This window comes from Ochotona curzoniae, unplaced genomic scaffold, assembly GCF_017591425.1.
Source record: "Ochotona curzoniae isolate NIBS_2020 unplaced genomic scaffold, NIBS_Ocur_1.0 scaffold_4763, whole genome shotgun sequence".
Taxonomy (NCBI): domain Eukaryota; kingdom Metazoa; phylum Chordata; class Mammalia; order Lagomorpha; family Ochotonidae; genus Ochotona; species Ochotona curzoniae.
The window spans coordinates 2,632,465-2,653,100 of NW_024467123.1; the positions used below are offsets into that span (position 1 = coordinate 2,632,465).

A 20,636-nucleotide genomic window follows, 5' to 3' on the forward strand; every position below is an offset into this window, starting at 1 on the left:
CCAGAGCAGGAATGACCTCCCCGGCCCTTCAGTCAGGTGAGACCTACAGGGGAAAAAACAGAGCTGCCCGTTTGCATCTGATGCAAATGACGGACACTTGGGCGAGGTGGTTTCCAGGGGCAGTGGGGTGTGGTGCCACCCGGCCAGGGGCAGGCTGGGATCTTTGGCTGGTCAGTCACTTTTTTTTTTTCTTACTGTTGAAGCTTCTCCGCTGAGGAGGCCAAGTGGCCTTGGATTTCCGGGGAGCACTTCCACCGCAGCCTCCTGGGGGCCGGGAGCTCACTGACTGAGTCTGCGCGCACCAGCTTCTTGCCGCTCTGCATCCTGCAGGTGCACAGGGGGTCAGTGCCCAGGGTCCTGGCTGCCAGCAGCTTTGCCTGTGCGGTCATTGCCATGGCTGCTGCTGTGTGCAATCACCATGGACCATCATGGTGAAAGACCCGCTGGACCCCGCATGCCATGGGGAAACCCCCTAGGGAGGTCACGGCAGCTAGTGAAGCAGCTGAGCTAGGATTCCATCAGTCATTCCCAACTCCACCATCTAAAGGTACCTTCTTTCCCGTTTGATGCTGTTACCTCGCTGGCATCTTGCCTAACTCGCTGCAGGTGGTGTTTACAAAGGCTGGGTTCTAGGATTTCAAAGTGGTTCATGCAAGAACTTGAACTTGGAGTGTGAGGGGAGAGGGGGGCAGAGAGAGCGAGACATCCTAGCATGAGATGAGCCAAACTGTGAGCAGAGGCAGGGGGCACGGGAGCCTTCAGTTAGGGCCAGCCAGGAGGAGGCATAGGTCTGGGAGTGGAAAAGGGGTGATAAAGAGACCCCCCTGTGTGCTAGCCAGTCCAGACTCAGGACCAATGATCTTGTCTGGCTCTAGGCTTCCCTGCCTAAATGGAAGCAGATGTTCTGGATAATTCCATGCCCTGCCTTCCCCCCCCCCCCAACCCACCCTCAATGGTTCTATGCTCAGGGACATGCCTCTCCCCACCTCCCCACCTTTCCCAGCCCTGCTCCCCAAGGACCCCCTTGAGTTTCCTGCCCCTCACCCGGCCCGCAGCAAGATGATCCCCAGCTCCTGTGGGCCTGTGCCCTGCCCCTCAGACTCACATGTGTGCCAGCAGGTGCTCCGTGCACTGTACCAGGACGATGCCGTCAAACGGGGAGTGTTCACACACCACGCCGCATGTGCCGTCTCGGCCCACCACAAACTGCCGCGGGAGGAGGGAGGTGAGCGGGACCCTGAGGGAGCTGGCTCCAGGGACCCTGACACACAGTGACCCTGAACACACATGCCCCCATTTCTGCCACTGGAAACAGAGCCCTGGGCACAGCCGCTGTGGCCTGGCCATGTGACAATCCCAAGACAGTAAAGGCGCCCTGCAGCCCAGGGTGGGTGGGGCTGAGTCAGGGACCTAGCTGGGATGTGGCTGGCACGCAGCTGGGACAGCCACGCAGCTGGGACAGCCACTCTTATCTGTGGCCAAACCACTGCGGGGATGGAAGGGGGATGCCCACCCACTGCCACGTCCATGTCCTTCTGTCCCTGTCACTCCAAGGCAAGAGGAGAATGGTGTCTTTAAAAAACTGTTGCTGACATGTTCCTGCGTCTGTGGATACACTAAGGTGGACCTGGTCAGCCAGTAGACCTTGGAAGGATTTTGTCAACCCTGGAGCAACAAAACTGACAATGCCTTGGGGCTATTGAAGCCATTCAAATAACACGCTCAGAACACTCTTTCCCAAATGGAGGTCTCTGGGGTGTCATCAAAGGACCGTCCCCCATCCCTTGGTGCTGATGTAGTTTGACAGCGAGGAGCACCCCCTCCCCCTCTTCCCTTACAGACAGAGGAGTAAAAAAAAAAAAAACTCAAACATGTGTCAAGCACCTATCTTTCTCCATACCTGCCCCTTCCCACCCTAATCAGAGGCCCACAGGGGCATGTGTCCCTCTCAACTATGTAACCAATATTAAAAATAATAACATTAAAAAATAATAATAAAACAGGGCCTGGCGTGGCAGCCTAGTGGCTAGAGTCCTCTCCTTGCATGTGCCGGGATCCCATAGGGGTGCTAGTTCGTGTCCTGATGGCTTCACTTCCCATCCAGCTCCCTGCCTGTGGCCTGGGAAAGCAAGAGAGGACGGGCCAAAGCCTTGGGATCCTACGCCCACATGGGAGACCCAGCAGAAGCTCCTGGCTCCTGGCTTTGGATCAGTTCAGCTCTGGCCATTGCAGCCACTTGGGAGTGAATCAGCAGACAGAAGATCTTCCTCTCTGTCTCTTCTCTGCCTTTCCAATAAAAGACAGAAATACATCTTAAATAAATAAAATAAAAACTGCTGCTAAGGACCAGCATGGTGACACAGTGGATTAAATTGTCACCTGTGATGTGGGTATCCCATCTCAGAACACCGGTTCTAGCCTCATCTGCTCCACTTCTGATCCAGCTCTCTGCTCATGTGCTGGAAAAGCAGCAAAAAATGACCTAGTGCTTCGGCTGCTGCACTCACACGGGAAACCTGGAAGGAGCTTCAGGTTCCTGACTTCAGCCTGGGCTAGCCCTGGCTATTTGTATTTTATCAGGAGGGGATCGGCAGATGGAAGATTTTCTCTCTCTTTCAAGTAAATAAAATTAATTCTTAGGGGTGGTGGCTAAACTGACTAATCCTCTGCCTGCAAGTGCTAGGATCCCATATGGGTGCTGGTTCATGTCCCAGCTGCTCCATTTCCCACCCAGCTCTACTTATGGCCTACATCTGGCCTGGGAAAGCAGGAGAAGATAGCCCAAGGATTTGCACCCACATGGGAGACCAGGAACAAGCTCCTGCCTTTGGATCAGTTCAGCTCTAGCCACTGGACCATTTGGGGAGTGAGCCAGTGGATGGAAGATCTTTCTTTCTGCCTCGCTCTTCTCTCTTGAATCTTCCTTTCAGGTAAAAGTGAATAAACTTTTTTTTTTAAAATCCTTAGAAAAATGAAAATGAAGATGTCTCCCTTAGCTAAGTTCCAGGTCCCGAGAACCCAGTGTACCATTTTATCCCCACATTGAGCAGCCCAGTACCATGGGGGAGGCTGCTGCAGTCAGCCCAGAAGAAATACAACCCACAAGCAAAGCAAGAAGATGGGGACCACAGGCAAAGGGTTGGACAGGGCACGAGAAAACACAGGAGTTGTGCAGCGAAGCTGGCAGAGTGGACCAAGCCCATACCAAGGAGGGTGGTGGCTCCCACGCTGTTTGACATGGCCATAAAGGCTTCACCTATTAACGTGAGTGGGCTCAGGGTGTGGGCAGAGGGAGGAAGAGAGGACGGAGGAATGGGGCCTGACTTTGGTGTCACTCCTGACGACCAGGAATGTCTTCCTCCAAGCCTACTAAGTGTTCTGTCTCTAGGTAGATGTCGTGTAGATGGAAATATGCAAATTTGTTTCCTCTCTGGCGATGCTCCCTCCCCTCAGGGATGGCACTAGGCCTTGGGTCACTGAGTGCTGCACCTGACAGGCTCATGCCCCAACATGCACCTGCTGCTCTTCAACATGGGACTCAATCCCAGCTCCTGGCACAGGCTGCAGGGAAGCCTCAGGGGACTCTGATCAGGTCTTGGCCCACACGCTCTTATGAAGAGTCTGGGCTGGGCTCCCTGCATAGGTGTGCTGGCTCCCAACACCATCCGTGCTAGCTCTCAGCTTGGTGCCGCGCTGGGGCGTGGCTACACTCTGGCCAACTACACAGCGGGACTGCTCACCTGCAGGGACTTGTCATACCAGCGGTTGGCTCCATTCTTGCTGCAGCCTCCGCCGTGAAGCAGTTGCAACGCCCGGCTGGTGTCACTGAGGTCCCCGCCGCTTGGCGCATCCAAACACACGAGGCAGATGCTGCGCTCAATCATGTCCAACGAGTCCCGGTTGGTGGAGTCTGAGGGACAGGCAAGCACAGCCTGAGCCCCTGGCCCCTACCAGGCAGCCCTGGTCCCAGTGCACGCGCATGGAGGAGAGAAAGATCTTGAGCCACCGGCCCTGGCCTCCTAGTCAGACGGGCTCAGCCTCTCTTTTACCCCAAGTGGTCTCTGCCCTGCCCCCACCTCATTCCCTTTCACTACAGCCAGTTCTATCCCTAGGTGTGCAGCCTGCTGGCCCTGTCCAAAGAGGATGCTTAGACTTCCAGTCCAGCCATTGCCAGGAGAGTCCCCATGCCTCTACTCAACAGCACCCTCCACTCTGGCACATGAGCCCCATCTGGGCATGTGCACGTATGTGTGCTCTGAACCCAGACTCTTCATACACTGAACTCTGTCGCTGATATTGGAAAACGAGCCAGTTGCATATGGAAACCAACCTACAGCACAGCTGGGTTTGGGGTCAGAGGCACAGCTGTCATGGAAGCAACAGGCTGCTCCCCTTGAACCTGCATCTGGATGAGCTCGGAAAGATTCCTTCAGGCCGTGTGTGGGACACATGGAAACAGAGAGGCCTAAAGTCTCCATGTTGTGCAGGAGACACGTCTCCCACGCCCCCTCCCACCGGGAACCACAACCCTCATCACCAATTTGCTTCTCCTGTGAGTCCCTGGCAACCCATGGCATCCTGGATTTCTCCTACAGGCTAGGGTGTCACAGCCCACACATGCCCCAAGGCCAGGCACCCCCACTGCACTGCAGCAATTTAGACAGGGACAGCAACTTGTGAGACCCTGTCAACTTGATCCCTGCACTCCTGGACAGCAGGGCCAGGCCAGCCAGGCTGCCTCGGACAGCTCCCTCCACCGGGCAAAGGGCAGCTGGGCCGGTGTGCTCGGCAGCACCTGGTCATGGCCATGGCTGCTGCAGCTGTCTGCTCCCTTCTCCTAATTCCCGTTCTGCCATGTGCAGCTGGGTGTAGAGCTGGATAACCTGCCTTGTGGTTTAACGATCACCACCATGGGGCTGGTGTGTGGCACAGCAAGTAATACCTCTGCCTCCAACTCCAGCATATCATATAGATACCAGTTTGCATCCTGGCTGTTCCACTTCCAATCTAGCTCCCTGCTAACATACCTGGGAAACCAGCAGAAGATGACCTGAGTGCTTGGGTCCCTGCCACTCACTTGGAAGACCCAGACGAAATTCCTGGCTTTGTACTGGTTCAATGTTGGCCATTGTGGCCATCTGGGGAGTGAACCTATGGATGGAAGATCTCTCTCTCTCTCTCTCTCTCTCTGTAACTCTGCCTTTCAAATCAATAAATTAATCTTGAAATAAAAAAGATCACCAGCATTGAAACCAAAGTTTGCCACCTGGGTTTGCGATGCCCATGAATGTCAAGCAGTCCTGATGTGAGCCTGAGCCCGGGGCTGGGCACAGGGGCAGAGGAGAGCACTGAGTATGGCACCTGCGGGCAGCATGCACAGGGCCCCCTACTCCTCCTTCTCTGAGCCTCTGGCTGGCAGCCGGGCATGTGTCCCAGCAGCTGGAGCTATAGTTCCCGGAGCCCTCAGACCAGGGGGGTTACCAGCTGCTTCCTGTCTATCAGTAAGATCTCTAGCTCTCTATGACTAGCTTCCGGGAAATGTCTTTCAAGGTAACTAGCATTTACTCTTTGCCCCTCTCTGCCTACTCCCCTAGCTGGCAGCCTGGAGCACAGGTGCCATGGCTGGAATGCTTGCTTCCCTAAGCAGCTAGGGAACTCCCTATGGAGGTCAGTGAATCCCTGAGACCCTCCTGTGGGACGTGGATGCCAAGGCTACCGCACCTTGGTGAGTGTTGACAGCCCTGGCTCAGCATCTGCAGGGCATGGGCCACAGCTCCCCCACGCCCACAGTGGGCTGGCAGTGGCCTGACCCAACCACGGGCAGGAGACTGACAGCTTGGTCCACTCCTTCCCAGATGGGCAATGTGAGAGTGACAGCAAAAAAGGACAACTGCGCGGGCATCAGTGCCTTGTCGACCTCTGGGCAGCAGAGCAGGGACCCTGAGGAGGGGCTGAGGCCTGGTCATCACAGGCAGGCTGTTCGGGTGGAGGGGCGGGCAGCAACTCCGCAGGACCCGACAGGAGTCAGGTCCTGGCTCATTAGCCAGCGTGAGATGGGAGCAGGAGAGCAGCGCTGCTGGGCCAGGTGGCCTTGCAAATGAACTCCTGGAGCATCAGCACCGATGGGGCCATTGCTGACAAGTTCAACGTGTAAGGCAGAAAATGAACTGCACCCAAACTCAGCCACTGTGATGCTGGCCCCGAGGTAATGGGAATGCAGGGCGGGGGTGCCGGGGGGGGCGCACGGCAGGAGCCGTTTGTCTTGCAGCGTCTTCAGCCAGTGCACCGAGGTGCACTTAATGCGGCCAATCCATCTTCCTTAAGGAGCCCCTGCACCACAGGGAGAAGCAGGGAGCTGAGCGCTTGGAGGGGCTCGCTCCAATGCCAGCCCCGGGCCTTGAGAGCTTTGTGGTGGGGCCACCAGGCTGTGCGGAGTAGCCCCAAGGGGACCGCTAGACCAGGCTAGAATCTAACAGCTCGTGGCTTAGGCAAGCCGAGACAGACTCCCAGCGGTTCTGCCTTTGAGAGCTGCAGAACTTACAGCTGCTGCTCCCTGACACGCACACCTGAGCATGACACACACATGCACACGCATATACAGACACACATACATGCAAACATGCCCATGTACATACATACAACTACACACATATACACTGAAACGCATACATACACACAAATATATGCACTCACAAACATGGACCTACACAGACACAAACACACATACAGACGCATACACATACATGCATGCCCACACTTATACGTACACATGCCTACACATATACATACAGAGACCTACACAGACACAAACATAGACACACACATACCTACACTCACACACACATGCATACACAGACACATATACACATAAATACACATACATGACACCTGGAGACATAAACACGCATACGGATATGCCCACACATACAAATCTGACACAGAGAGTTACACTTGTACACACGTGCACAGACACATAGACACGCGTGACTATTCATACTACATGCAGACACACACATACAGATTCAGAGAGACCCACATGCACACACACATACAGACACACTCTCATTTCCCTCTTACTCCCCCAATGGCTGCAGTGGTTAGAGCTGAGCTGATCTGAACCAAGAACCAGAAGCTTGTTCCAGGTCTCCCGTGTAGGTGTAGGGGCCCAAAGACTTGAGCCATCTTCTGCTGTTTTCCCAGACCATAATCAGGAAGCTGAATCAGAGGAGGGGGGGTGGCTGGGACTTGAACCAGTGCTTGTGTGGAATGCTGGTGCTGCAGGCAGAGGATTAGCCTGTTGAGCCATGGTGCTGGCCCCAGGACCAGTGTCTTAATGTGAAGACACAGCAAGAGTGTGTGTGCCTTGAGAAAAGGCCTTGGGAGGTGGAACGAGAAGGCAGCAGGCCTCCCACCAAGGACAAAGGCCTCTGAGAACCCAGTGCTGCCAGTACCCGCGTACCTCGGGGACTACCATCCCAGAGCTGTGGGAAGCAAGTGACTCATCTGTCAGCTGCCTAGTCTGGGATATTTCATATTATTGGCAGCCTAAGGAAATTAATGCACTTGGCACTTTTAAAATTTAACACAATCCAGATTGGGAACAGAAGGTGCCAGCAACTTAAAATCTCAAATGGAAGGGCGAATGCAGTGGCAGACTAGACTAATCCTCCACCTGCAGCACCGGCATCCCATATAGGCAACCAGTTCGAGTCCTGGTTACTCCAATCCATCTCTCTGGTATGGCCTGGGAAAGTAGCAAAGAATGGCTCAGATTCTTGAGAACCGCACCCACACGAGAGATCCAGAAGAAGCTCCTGGTTCTTGGCTTTGGATTGGCTCAATTCTGGCCATTGCAGCTATTTTGGGAGTGATCCAGAGGATGGAGGATCTCTCTTTCTCTAACTGAGTTAGAAGCAAAATAAATGAAAAGATAAAACCTCAAGATGGGTGTAGATATAAATAAACAACTCTTACAGGAGCCTGCTCTTTCTCTCTGGGAGAGGGGCACAAGATACAAAGCTGTAGAGAGCAGCTCATCCAGTTCAGCTGAATAACACAGGAAAAGCTGGGTCGCACTGCCCATATCCCTGTGTGCCCCATTCCACACTGGCAGCAAACCTTCGGTCTGCTGGGAGACATCTCCACTTTGGGAGAAACAGAGAAGTCAGGTTTTCAGGCAGAGGCTAAGACCTCTGTCTCCAGTGAGTGACAAAGCAGCCCCCGGCCGCCAACCCACCCCAGTGGAGCATCCACAGGGACCTTACAGGGCCTTGGGCCACTCCCCTCCACCCTGCAGTGTTAAGAAGTACCCTTCCCCAGAGTGTCCATGGAAGCCACACGAAAAACCTGGACTTGACCTTCCTCTGGTTTTCCCAAAGCAGCTCCAGCCCTTTGCCTGTTACAGCAGGAGCAGAGGAAGTTGTTACCAGGAGCCAATCTCATATGTGGTTTCCATAGGAAATCATTCATCATATCTATAACTAGGAAAATCCCAACTGGAAGGGGAAAAGATAGCCAATACTCACCAACAGTGAGATGCAAGAAATGTTCAAAAAAGGTAATAGATATTTGCAAATGGATCATCATAAAGGATTAGCATGCTTGAAACAATAATGTGGAAAGTTCTCAGCAAAGAAACAAATTCTGTGCCAAACGAACAAATAGAAGTGCGGGAACTAAGAAATACTCTAACCGATATGAAAGACTTAGCGATGGACTCAGCAGAGAAATTTAGGGGGCCTAGAGAAGAATCCACAGACTTGAAGACGGAAATGAGCTAATTTGAACAGCACAGGAAAAAAAAAAAAAAAGAAAAGAAAAACCTGGAGGAAAAAAATGAACCAATTTCACGGACCTGAGAGACAAAAGAGCTAACACACTCATAGCGTCAACTTGCCAGGAAGAAAGCAGAGTAACCAAGAACTGAAATGTCTAAGAACTCCCTGAATTTGGCAAATGATGTAAAGGATCAAGAAACTGAGTTGGAGCTGGCACAGTGGCCTAACTGGCTAATCTTCCAGCTGCTGATGCTGGCATTCCATACAGGCAACACTTATTATTATTTTCTGAAGGAACTGAGTTAATTCCACGCAGGAGAAGTTCAAAGAAATACACACCAAGACATATCATAGTAAAACTTTGTTAAAAACGCCTCGAAAGCAGCGAGAGACAGCAGGCATGTCATCTCCAAGGGAAAAGCAATTTGAGTGTCAGCGTGTTTCTCATGAGAAACCAGTGGAGCTGGAAGAAGTAGCAAACACCTTTCATGACAGAAATGAGAGAACTGTCAACCAGTATCCTTTGTTTGGAGAAATATCTTTCAGAAACAAAGGAGGGACAGCAAAACATTCCCATATGAGGAATAAAACCTAACAGCTTGTACTCCTAGCAAACTGACCTGCAAAGAATGGGGTATGCATCTTTTTTTTCTGACACTATAATGCAACACCCAACACAGGCTACTTTACAAAGAAAAGAGGGCTGGGCAGTTCACAGTTTTAGAAGCAGAAGTCCTGAAAGCATCACACAAGCTCTTGTGAGGACCTCTAAGCAGGTGGTAGGCGCAAGGGAGGAGGCAAGAGATGACATTTCCAAGCAAGCAGCCAGAGGGTCTCCCAGGGTCTGGTCGGCCCTGAATTGCACTTCCATGACTGCTGAGGAATCCCAGCACACACTCCCCTTCTCAGCCAAGGACTGGAGTACCAACCTCTACAAGAGGCCACCACTTCCCATACCACCACACTGGAGACCAAATTTCCAACACATTGGGTTTTTGGGAAATACTCAAACCATAGCAAGTATCTAAAGGAAATTTCCAGAAACAAGAAAATAATGAAAAGATGACCCTTGGAACATTAATGAAGAAAGAACAATGGAAAAAATTAAAATCTGAATTTTTATTCTCCCTTGGAGTTTCCTCCATCATGCCCAGTGTTAAGCAAAGCACTCCTTGATGTAGCTTTAAATGTATATAAAAGGAAATATTTAAAGGAATTATATCACAAATGGCAGAGAACAAACACAAGCAGCAGGTGATAAGTTTTCTATACTTCATTAGAACTTGTAAAATTTCAACAGTTAGTGGAATGCGGTAAGCTATTTTTATGTGAGGCAAGATCTATAGAAATTACTACAAGACATACAGATAATGGTAACAGGTTGACATAAATACAAATAGGGTTCTTTTAAAAAATGCTCATATAGGGCTGACATAGTGATATATAAGGCTAATCTTCCACCTGTGGCATAGGCATCCCATTGGGCATTGGTTTTAGTTCCAGCTGATCCATCTCTGATCCAAATCCCTGAAAATGGCCTGGGAAAGCAGCGGAGAATGGCCCAAGGCCTTGTGCATCTGCACCCACTGGGAAGACCCAGACAAAGCTCCTGGCACCTGGCTTTGTACTGGTTCAATTCTGACCACTGTGGCCATTTCAGGAGTGAACCAATGGATGAAAGATTCTCTCTCTCTCTCTCTCTCTCCCTCCCTCTCTCTCCATCACTGACTTTCAAGTTGGAAAGGCAGATTTACAGACAGGAGAGACATAGAGAAAGATCTTCCATCCTCTGGTTTTCTCCCCAAATGGCCACAACGGCCAGAGCTAAGCTGATTCAAAGCCAGGAGCCAGCAACCTCTTCCAGGTCTCCTGCATGGGTGCAGGGTCCCAAGGCTTTGGGCCATCCTTTGCTGCCTTCCCATGCCACAAGCAGGGAGCTGGATAGAAAATGGAGCAGCCGGGACACCCTCAACTAATTTAAAATAATTGAGGGACCAGCATGGTGGAGTAGCAATCTAAGTCTAGAGCGCCAGTATTCCACACAGGTGCGGGTTCATGTGCCAGCTGCTCCACTTCCCATCCAGCTCCCTGCTCGTGGCCTGGAAAAGCAGTAGCGGATGGCCCAAAGCCTTGGGACCCTGCACCTGCGTGGGAGACCTGGAAGAAGCTCCTGGGTTTTGGCTTCAGATTGGCTCAGTTCCAGCTGTTGTTGCCATGTAAGGAGTGAACCAATGGATGGAAGATCTTTCTCTGTCTCTCCTTCTCTCTGTAAATCTTCCCAATAAAAATAAATAAATCTTTTAAAAAAAGTTTGAAATAATTGAAATGACACAAAATGTATTTCCAGACAACACTGGGATCAAAATAGAAATCAGTAACAGAAAAATGACAGGGACATTTCCAAACTTCTGGAAATTAAAGAACACACTTTTAAATAACCCATAGGTTGGGCCCGGCGCGGTGGCGCAAGTGGCTAAGTCCTCGCCTTGCACGCCCGGGATCCCATATGGGCGCCGGTTCTAATCCCGGCAGCCCCGCTTCCCTTCCAGCTCCCTCCCTGTGGCCTGGTTTGGGAACCTGCACCCGCGTGGGAGACCCGGAAGAGGCTCCTGGCTTTGGATTGGCATAGTATCGGCCCGTTGCGCTCACTTGGGGAGTGAATCATCGGACGGAAGATCTTCCTCTCTGTCTCTCCTCTCTCTGTATATCCGCCTTTCCAATGAAAAAATAATAAAAATAAATCTTTGAAAAAAAAAATAAATAACCCATAGGTCACAGCAGAATTCTTAAGACACATTTTAAAAAATACACTGACGTGGCTGAAGACTAAAGTAGATGACCTCAAAGTCTGTGAGATCCAGCCGTGGTTCTGATGAGCGGGAGATTGATGGCACTAACTGTTTACAAGAAGGAAGATCTCAGAACATCAATGTAGAAAAATAAACAACAGGATAAAGCCAAGCAGGAGAGAGGACAGAATAAAAAGCTCAGACTAACAAAAACCAAAAACAGGACAAAAAAAGACAATCCATGAGAAGGAAGCCCGTGCTTTTAAGAGACAAGTCTGTGGAAAGACTAATGAGAGAAAGAAAGAGAGAGAGAGAGAGAGAGAGAGAGAGCAAGTGAGTGAAAGAGGACACAACGAACAACACTAGCAACGAAGCAGACTATGTCATTGTGGACCCTGCAGACACACGGAACAGAAAAGAGAGAGAGAGAGAGAGCTTTGTGATCAGCTCGACACACAGAACACTGGCAACTGAAATGAAACGGGCCAATCCTTACAAATTATTAGCTACCACACAAACTGAACATGAACTAGACTATTCAAATAGTCCTCTAACTATGAAGGAAGTTGAATTTGCAAGTTTACAGCTTCCCCAGAAATCTCCAGGCCCACATTTCAATGAAGGATTTCACGGAACATTGAATGAAGAACATTTTATTGCAGAAAATGTAAGAGGGCACAACACCTCCTAACGGAGTTGACAAATCCACGATGAGCCAAACAAGACGAACGCGCTGCGGGGAACCAACATTAACCCACACAGGGCTGGTACGGTGCCATGGTGGATTAAGCTGGCACTTGTGACACTGCATCCCACGCTAGCAGGCTGGTTTGAGTCCTGGCTGCTCCAGGATGCAGCGCCCTGCCAACGTGCCTGGGGAGACAGCAGAGGATGGCCCAGGTACTGGGTTTCTGGTTACTGATGTGGGAGATCAGGGGTGATTTCCTGGCTCCTGGCTTTGGCCTGGTTCAGGTCTAGCTGTTACAATGTATTTGCCTTTTGAACAGAGAAATAAATAAACCTTATTTTTTTTTAAAGCAGCTACAATCAATATTCCCCTAGAATACGGGTGTGAAAATACTGAACAATGTATTAGCAGATATATATATATGGATATAAAGAACATGACCAAGTGGGGCCTATTTCAAGGAGGTTCAGATGGTTTGGAATTTAAAAGTCAATCAGGAACTGGTGTTTGGGACAACCCTGTCCCCCATCAGAGTACCTGGGTTTCAGTCCTAATTCCAGTTCCCAATTCCAGCTTCCTGCTAGTGTAGACCCTAGGAGTAGCAGTGATGGCCAAGTAGCAGGGGCCCTGTCACCCATACAAAGGATTCAAATTGACTTCCCAATAAGCTTAATCTAGTTAAAAAAAAAAAAAAAAGCAAACAGTAGCAACAAAAAACCCTCAAGAACCAAGAAATCCAATAAATGCTCTTCTTCCTGGGTTCCCACAAGTGCTGGGACTATCCAGAATGTTCCTTCCCAGAATGAGGAGCAGGACAGCAGGTAGAGAAACACCTGCCATTGGCCTGGTACCCTCAACATGGTAGTGCTGTGCCTGACATGGCAAGTGAAGGGCCAGGGAGACTGGGACCAGAAGAGATGGAAGGAGACAGGTGCCTGGTGTGTTTGCACACAGAGCCCAGGGAATGTAGAACAGCACAGGTGAGCAAAAGGGCACCCAGGGTCAGGATCCCACCCACGGAATTCAAGCAGCCTGAATATCCAAGGGGCTTGCTTTCCCTGACTGCGAGGGCACTGTCCATGCACACGGCAGCTACCCATCTCCAAGTTCACCGGCTATTTCCAGGCACGCTGTGGACCTTGGGCAAAGCATCCCCAGAGTGTTTCCCCAAATCAAATAAGAGCTACCATTTGGCCAACACCCTCCATGCAGCAGGCAGCCAGCCATCTGTTCACAGCCCGGCCCCTCATCCTCTCCCCACAGGGCGGCTGCCATCCCCACCCCAGAGCCCAGACAGCCCTGAGATTGGGGTGGGGGAATGGGAGTAGGGACAGGCCAAGGCAAAGCCTCTTGCCCTGAACCACCTGCCTGTCCAGTCTGGACACTGTGGCCCACAGAGGCCTTCATGCTTCCAGTGTGGGAGGGAGGCAATGGCTTCCAGTCCCTCCCTGGAGAAGGAAACTGGCAAACGGCCTCGAAGAGCACACCGAGGACTTCTGGGCCAATTAAATCAGAGAGACTGTTAGTGCTAATGCGTAATTGGTTTTAACATCAGCAGACCTGCCCAGCTCTGGATGACAATTACTTAAACAGCCCAACGCTCCCATCCTGAACGGTCCTTGTAAACCATGACCACGGCCTTCCGTGAGCCACAGCTGCCTTCTGTCCAGTCCCTCCTCGGGAGCAGTGGCCCAGCTCTAATTGGCTGCTGGGGATGCATATTGGCGGGGCTGTGTGAGCGCAGAACATCTGCCTCCAAGGTCTGTTCACAGGATCTCCATGCAGCGCCCAGGAAAGCCAGTGCGGGCTTGGGGGGCCGCTCCAGGCCGGCCATCATTTTTTCCTACAAATTGACAAGCTCTGTAGTCTTCCAGACTCAGGCCGAATGTCTAATTAAATTTCCAGACCAGGATTACGGGGTTGGCTCCTTCTGGGTTCAGGGAGGCCACAGCTTTGTGGCCGGGTGGGGAGAGACATGCTGAGGCCCCCATGGCTGTCTTGAGCAGCTCCCTGTGGGGAGGCGCACGCCCTGGCTTCACCAGCGACTCCTCGACTCCTCGCTGGTGAGGGTAAGGGCTGCAGACCAGCGGAGATGCTGCTTCCTCCCCTCCGCCCAGACAGGTGACCCCCCACCCCAGCCCCGCCACTGGCCTGGCTTCAGGAAGACACCAGGACAACAACGGGGTCAGGAAGGACAGCTTGGTGCATGGCAGACACCGACACCCATGTGGGTTCTAGTCTGGGCTGTGTGCTTGCAAACGCCACAACACTTAAAAATAGATGGCTGCGCCCCGCTCTTACCCTACTGGAAAATCACTGGGGCCCAGGAACCTGCTTTGCTTTCCATCTGAAGGAATGCTCTAGACAACTCTGACGTCAGCAGTCACCCCGGGGCTGCAGCCAGGGCTGAGTCACTCTGACCTTAGCCCACCTACCTGTAGCATCAAGTTCTTCTTGGGACGGTGGAAACCCTCCTGGGCCACGATGAGAGAGGCCAGATGGGGCGCTGGGGCAGCCTCCATGTCTGGGCAAGAGGGATGGGGGAATCTGTCTGAAAGACTTCTTTAGTGGAAGCCTGTGTGTCCTGCACCTGGGCCCCCAGGAGGGCTCCTGGCCTGAGCTCATGGGCTGCCTGTGCTCCTATAAGAGCCAGATTCCATGGACAGAGGGGGAAGCCTCATGGCTTTAGCTAAGAGGGCTGGGGTCTGGAGATGCCCTTGACACAGTTTGGCCCACAGCACAAAGTTCATCAGGACCCTGCTGTGGGCTGCAGGGAAACCCAGTTCCAATGGCCACACCCAGAGCAGGGAGGGGCCGGTGCTGACCTTCCCTGTGCAGCTCCCCCGCTGTGTGCATTCCCTTGGTGGACATAGGACCCTATCCCTCTTTTTGCATCCTTTCTCGGCCTTTTATTGCACCTGCCAGTTTTACCACGTGGCTCACCCATTCTGCACACAGCTTTCTGCTCATCTCCTCATCTCACCAAGGAGCTCTCCTGTCTGTAACCATCTCACATTCCCCAGGGCCGGGTCTCCTCTCCTGCTTCTGGGCAAACAACCCCTCCTCGCCACCTGCCTTTGCGGCCAGGGCTGCCAGACTCCATTCCCCAAGGCTGCCATCCTTGCCACTGCGATCTGGGGCTCTTCCTGCATCCTCTGCTTCCTCATCATCCCTGCCCCAGCCGGTAACTGGAACCCACCCACATCTTCTCTCAGTTCCCTCGGACAGCCTCATCTTTGTTCCCCGGAGCAGATCCAACACCTGCTGGTTCCCGGCCCTGCTGCTCTCTCTGAGCCAAGCATCCCCACCCCCTGGACTTTGGGTTCACAGACTCTGTTCCCAACCACTTGTCGTCTCCCCCACCCCTACCTCCTATCCTCTGTCTGCCACTCACTCCCCTCCTGAGTGGCCTGGGCTGCACCTGCTGAAGTTCTACACACACCACCCCCCGTCCCGACGCACAGCTCATCACAGGCCACCGTATCTGGCTGTATTCAGAGACAGGGCTGGTGGGTCAAGGGAGCTGACGGTAGGACCTGTCTGACAGTGATCCATGGTCAGGGCTCAGCTGGGCACAGAAGGAAGACCAAGTGAGGACCCCTGGGAGCTCACAGCCCCTGACCCTCCCAGCCCTTCCCCTCGCCTGCCTTTCAGCCTGAACTGCTCCGGTTGAGGCCGTGGGCCCTGCAGGGCTGTGTTACAGAGGCTGAGCCCACCAACACTTCTCCTTACCCAGCCTGTCATGCTGTTTTCCCTGGACCAGTTTAGGTTCTCTGCTTCTGAGGCTTTGCCCTCCTACCGGCCCGTGCAAGAATCCCAACCCCCACTTTTCTGCTTTCTCCTGTCATTCCACTTGCCAGACTCCTTCCACATACACTTGGGCACCCACAACCACACCCTTGCCTCTCCTGATTCTATTCAGAACATGTCTGCTGAACCTTGGCTTGCCTGGTAACTCCTCTGTGTTTCTGCTTCTTTTAAAACTACTGTATTTGCAAAGAGACGGTGAGGGGCTGGCATTGTTGTGCAGTGGGTTTAGCTTCCCCTTTGTAATGCCTGCAGCCACCTCAGGGCACTGGCTGGAGTCCCTGACTACTCCACTTCTGATACCACTCCCTGCTAATGCACCTGGGAAAGCAGCAGAGTATGGGCTAAGCGTTGGGGCCCCTGCACCCACATGGGAGATGTACAAGGAGTCCCAGGCTCCTGACTTCAGCTTGACTCAGCCCGATAGAGGCCACTGGGGGGAGTGAGATGATGGATGGAAGATCTCTCTTTTTTTCTTGCTCTCTTTTCCCCTACCCCCTGTGTGTATCTACCTCTCTGTCATTCTGCCTTTCAAACATATAAATAAATATTAAAAAAAAAAGAGAGAGAGAGAGACTCATCTATACTTGCAGGTTCCACTCACTAACTATGCCATGAGATGCTGGCCCATCTCCATCAGCATCCAGTCATCGCTCTGCCTATGGCTCCAGCCTGGCCCTTGCCAAGCTCACCGACAATGTTAAGGTTGCCAGTTTCCACGTCTCCTCCTCGCAAGCTCTCAGCGGCATGGCACACAGCTGGCTGATCGCTGCTTCCTCTCAGAATCTTGGGGGGCTGGGGGTGTCTCCTGGTGGTCTTCCTTCTGTGCTTCCCCCCCCCCGCCCCCCACCCAAGCTGCTAGACTTTCTCCCCTGATCCTTACGGCCCGCCCTGTCCTTCTGTATCTTGATGATCTCATTCAGGCCTGTGCCTTTTAATGTCATTTAGGTGCTGATGGCTCTCAAATTTATATCGCTGTTCTGACCTCTCCTTCCAGAAGCAGACACATACATCTAGCCTGACAGCTCCATTCTCATGACTCCATCCCGCACCCACCCTGCCAAGGGGACTGCTGTGCACCCACAGGCTCATGCAGAAAACAACCCAAGCCTCTCCCTCACCTCTCTGCTTTCCTGAGTGCTTGCGATCCAGCTAGATACATCCCGTTACCCAGCCTTCACGCTTAACCACCTTTCACACTGTCACTGTCTCTGGCTGTCCCGAAATTGCTCCCTAAGTGCTCCCCCTCCATGATAAGGGCTACTCCAGTGAGGAAGGCATCTGGAAAGGATGGGTGCCAGCCAGCAGGCGACACAGGCACTCAGCGTTAATTGGATTAATGTGATTGCTCACCGGCAGGTGCATGGCACCCGCCTTTGTGTGGCGCTTCCATTCAGAAAGCCAGATCAAGCGCCATTAGCAAATTAATTCCGATTAGCGCAGCCCAAGCGTTTAGACCTTCAGGCAATCCTGGTCAGTCCTGGTGGGAGTCACTGGGCCCTGGCCGGCTAATAAAGTGGAGACCAAGCTGGAAGCAGAGGCGATTATTTTGACGCCTGTCTCTTCCCCCCTGAGGGTCTGATTTCTCCACGATCTCCGGGGGGATGGAGTAAGCTGACTCTCTTTCTAATGGTGAGTTATTAATGTCCCATTGTGGCGGTCAAGTTCGCTGGAGTAGTCAGCTCTCATCACTCCCTGTGGTCCCCTCACAACCTTCTGTTTAGGACCAAGCATCCAGCAGGTGCCCAATAATTAGACGACAGAATAATTAACAAGTAAGCAGGAAGCAAAGCCGGGACCATGTGTTGTGAGTTACCCTTTAATTCTTTCATTTAACAAACCTAACTGGCCTTCCACTACAATGGCACAGCACAGAGATTCAGCCATACAGAGGAGACACCCAGCCTTCCGGGCACTGGAAATGGGTGGAGGGAGACATCCAGCCAAGAGATGAGCCACACCAAGCAAGACAAGCCAACCGGCCACCGAGACAGTCTGCAGGAGGCAGCTCTTGGATGCCTGAGGTTGAGGCAGCTGGGCTGAACTCTGCTCAGCGCAAGGAGCCAGCAGCTCCTTCTAGAACCCTGGGTCCCTGAGACAGGGGAGCTGTATCCCGGCTGAGTGACCCCAGCTTTATCCGGTCAGTCCCCCTGCCTAGACACCACCCTCCAATCTTCCAGGTTGTCCCACCCGCTCATGGCACAGGACTTTGCCCCATTCTTACGTCTTCCACCCAAGCCTTTCAAAATCCCGGTTTGGAGCCTGGTGTTGTGGCACAGCCATTTGAGCTGCTGCCAGTGATACATACATTCCCCGTTGAAAAGATCCGTGCCTTTGCTAAGGGAATACACAGTGACATTCCTAACTACAGGGACAGCTTGAAAAAAAAGTGATCAAGTAACAGACATGACCAGCCACCCTCCTGGGGATGCACCTGGCTGTTCTCCAGTGACCCAGACAACCTGTGAGACACCTCTGCTCAGCTGCAGTCCACTCCTCCCCTCCAAGTCGCTGCACCCCAAGTCTACTCAGCGCTAGCCAGTCTCACCCAGAAAAAGCTAGGATACCAGCAGTGGAACAACGAGAGACAAGAGCGGCGGTCAGCTCACAGGTACCTCGTCATCTGGTCCTAGCACTTGTGCTCCCCGCATTATGGCCCATGGGAATGGAGTCATGGCGCCCGGCCCCCGGCGGGCATGAGATGAGCATGGAGCACTGGGTCCAGCCGCTGACCTTTCACGAGGGCTGTCCTGGCTGCGGCCCACTCGCTCCTCCCGTCTGTCGTCAGCAGGCCGATGGGAGGCAGGCGCTGGTCCTCGCCGGAAGCCAGCTTGACTATCTTTCTCAACTGAGTGAACAGATCCCCCTCACTGAGACGGCGGAAATTTATGACAACATCCAAGACGAAGAACTGTGGGACAGACAGGTCGGATGCGTCACTCGCCGGTGGGCAGGACCAGGGGATGCTCCTGGGGTGGGGCAGTGTGGGGAAGGGGCTCGACTCTGGGTCATCCCCGCTGGGGTCACCAACACAATGCTGATGACAGCCATAAGGGCTATGTCAAATGCAGCCAAATGCTTGCTTGGGTGGTTCCTGCTTTCCCCATGCCCAACAAGCTATGCCATTTGTTGGGGTCGAGAGGGCTGGGGAGATTGGGCTGATCAAAACTAGCTGAGGAAGGGCCCAGCATGGTAGCTTAGCAGCTAAAGTCCTCGCCTTGCACGTGCCAGGATCGCATATGGGTGCTGGTTCTAATTCCAGCTGCTCCATTTGCCATCCAGCTCCCTGCTTTTGCGGCCTGGGAAAGCAGTCAAGGACAGCCCAAAGCCTTGAGACCCCGCAGGAATAGCCCAAAGCCTTGAGACCCCGCACCCATGTAGGAGACCTGCAAGAAGCTCCTGGCATCAGATCGGCTCAGTTTCAGCCGTTGAGGCCCCTTGGGGAGTGAACTAGCAGACAGAAGATCTTCCTCCGTCTCTCCTTCTCTCTGTAAATTTGACTTTCCAATAAAAACAAATCAATCTTAAAAAGCAAAAACTAGCTGGGGAAGGTCTGTGATTCAGCAACAGCTTTTACAAATGCATGGTTTGGCCCACGGCTCAAAGTAGCATGCATATGCGCACCGCAGAGTGGGTGAGGGTGTGGGCAGCAGGCCAACCAGGGGAGGAGCCTCACCAATCTCAGAAGGGGGATGGCCAAAGCCTAGTGTCCTTGTAGGGTGGACACACGTGTCAGAAGGAACCAGAGCGCTCCAGCTACCTAGGGATGGATCTCAAACACTCAAACGCACTGGGAGCTGGAGGGGAACAAGCCAGTCACCAACTAGGGACTGATGAAGGTGGGCAGGCGGCTGCGACAAGGATCTCTGTGTCCACGTGCGCGCACACGTGTGGAGACCCATGGGATGTTGTCATTCTATGACTTCAAGACTGGGGTTAGGAGGGGCGGGTTTGTCCTTGGAACGAAAACCCAGAAAGTTCTGTGTTTTCTCCTCATAGCTAGCCAGAGACAGGTGGGCTGTTGGCGGGGGGAGGGTTGTGAGCGTGGAACCCAGACACTCCCAGCAGGGAGATCCTGACTGAGCCCCAGGATGAATTCAACTATCAGACAAGCCTCGGTGGGGGGAGGAACTCTGCTGGAAGAGTTGCACAGACAGCAGGAAACATGGCCTTCCACCCGAAAAACAAAACAAAACCGGAAGAACCAAGCAGCACAAAAACCAAAACAAAACCCATGCTCTTTTGGTCAGCATGCAGCCTTTGTGAGGACATCTCTGTGGGTAAGAGTATTCAGGAACCCTTGTACTCACCTTGTCCCTCAAGCCTTGGGAGCTCATACTAGCTCTGGGGCACCAGGTAAAAAGCCCTGAGTTACATGCTGGGCACAAAGGGGGCCTTGGGCACAAGCCAGACCTGGGAGTCCTTCCCACTTCCAGACAGACCACTTAGCACCCCACTTCCTCATCTGTCAAATGGAGGAGCTGACCCCCTCCCCCCACCCAGGTAGAGTCAGGGTCAAGGTAAGCAAGGTCTGGCACATACATGTGCCTGGCTGGCACTCTGGTCATCTCTCTG

The 20,636-nt window shown here is 52.7% G+C and overlaps 1 protein-coding gene across 1 annotated transcript in view; it reads right to left on the minus strand.

Annotated features, from left to right (window-relative positions):
- The window catches only part of CHAT (choline O-acetyltransferase), a 38,312-nt gene that overhangs the window by 10,020 nt on the left and 7,656 nt on the right, over window positions 1-20,636 (minus strand). Inside the window, exons 6-9 of the mRNA XM_040970384.1 lie at window positions 18,795-18,972; window positions 3,741-3,910; window positions 1,106-1,206; window positions 196-324 (exon numbers count right to left, since the gene is read on the minus strand). Coding sequence (XP_040826318.1) covers window positions 196-324; window positions 1,106-1,206; window positions 3,741-3,910; window positions 18,795-18,972 — 578 coding nt within the window. The remainder of the gene's footprint in view (window positions 1-195; window positions 325-1,105; window positions 1,207-3,740; window positions 3,911-18,794; window positions 18,973-20,636) is intronic.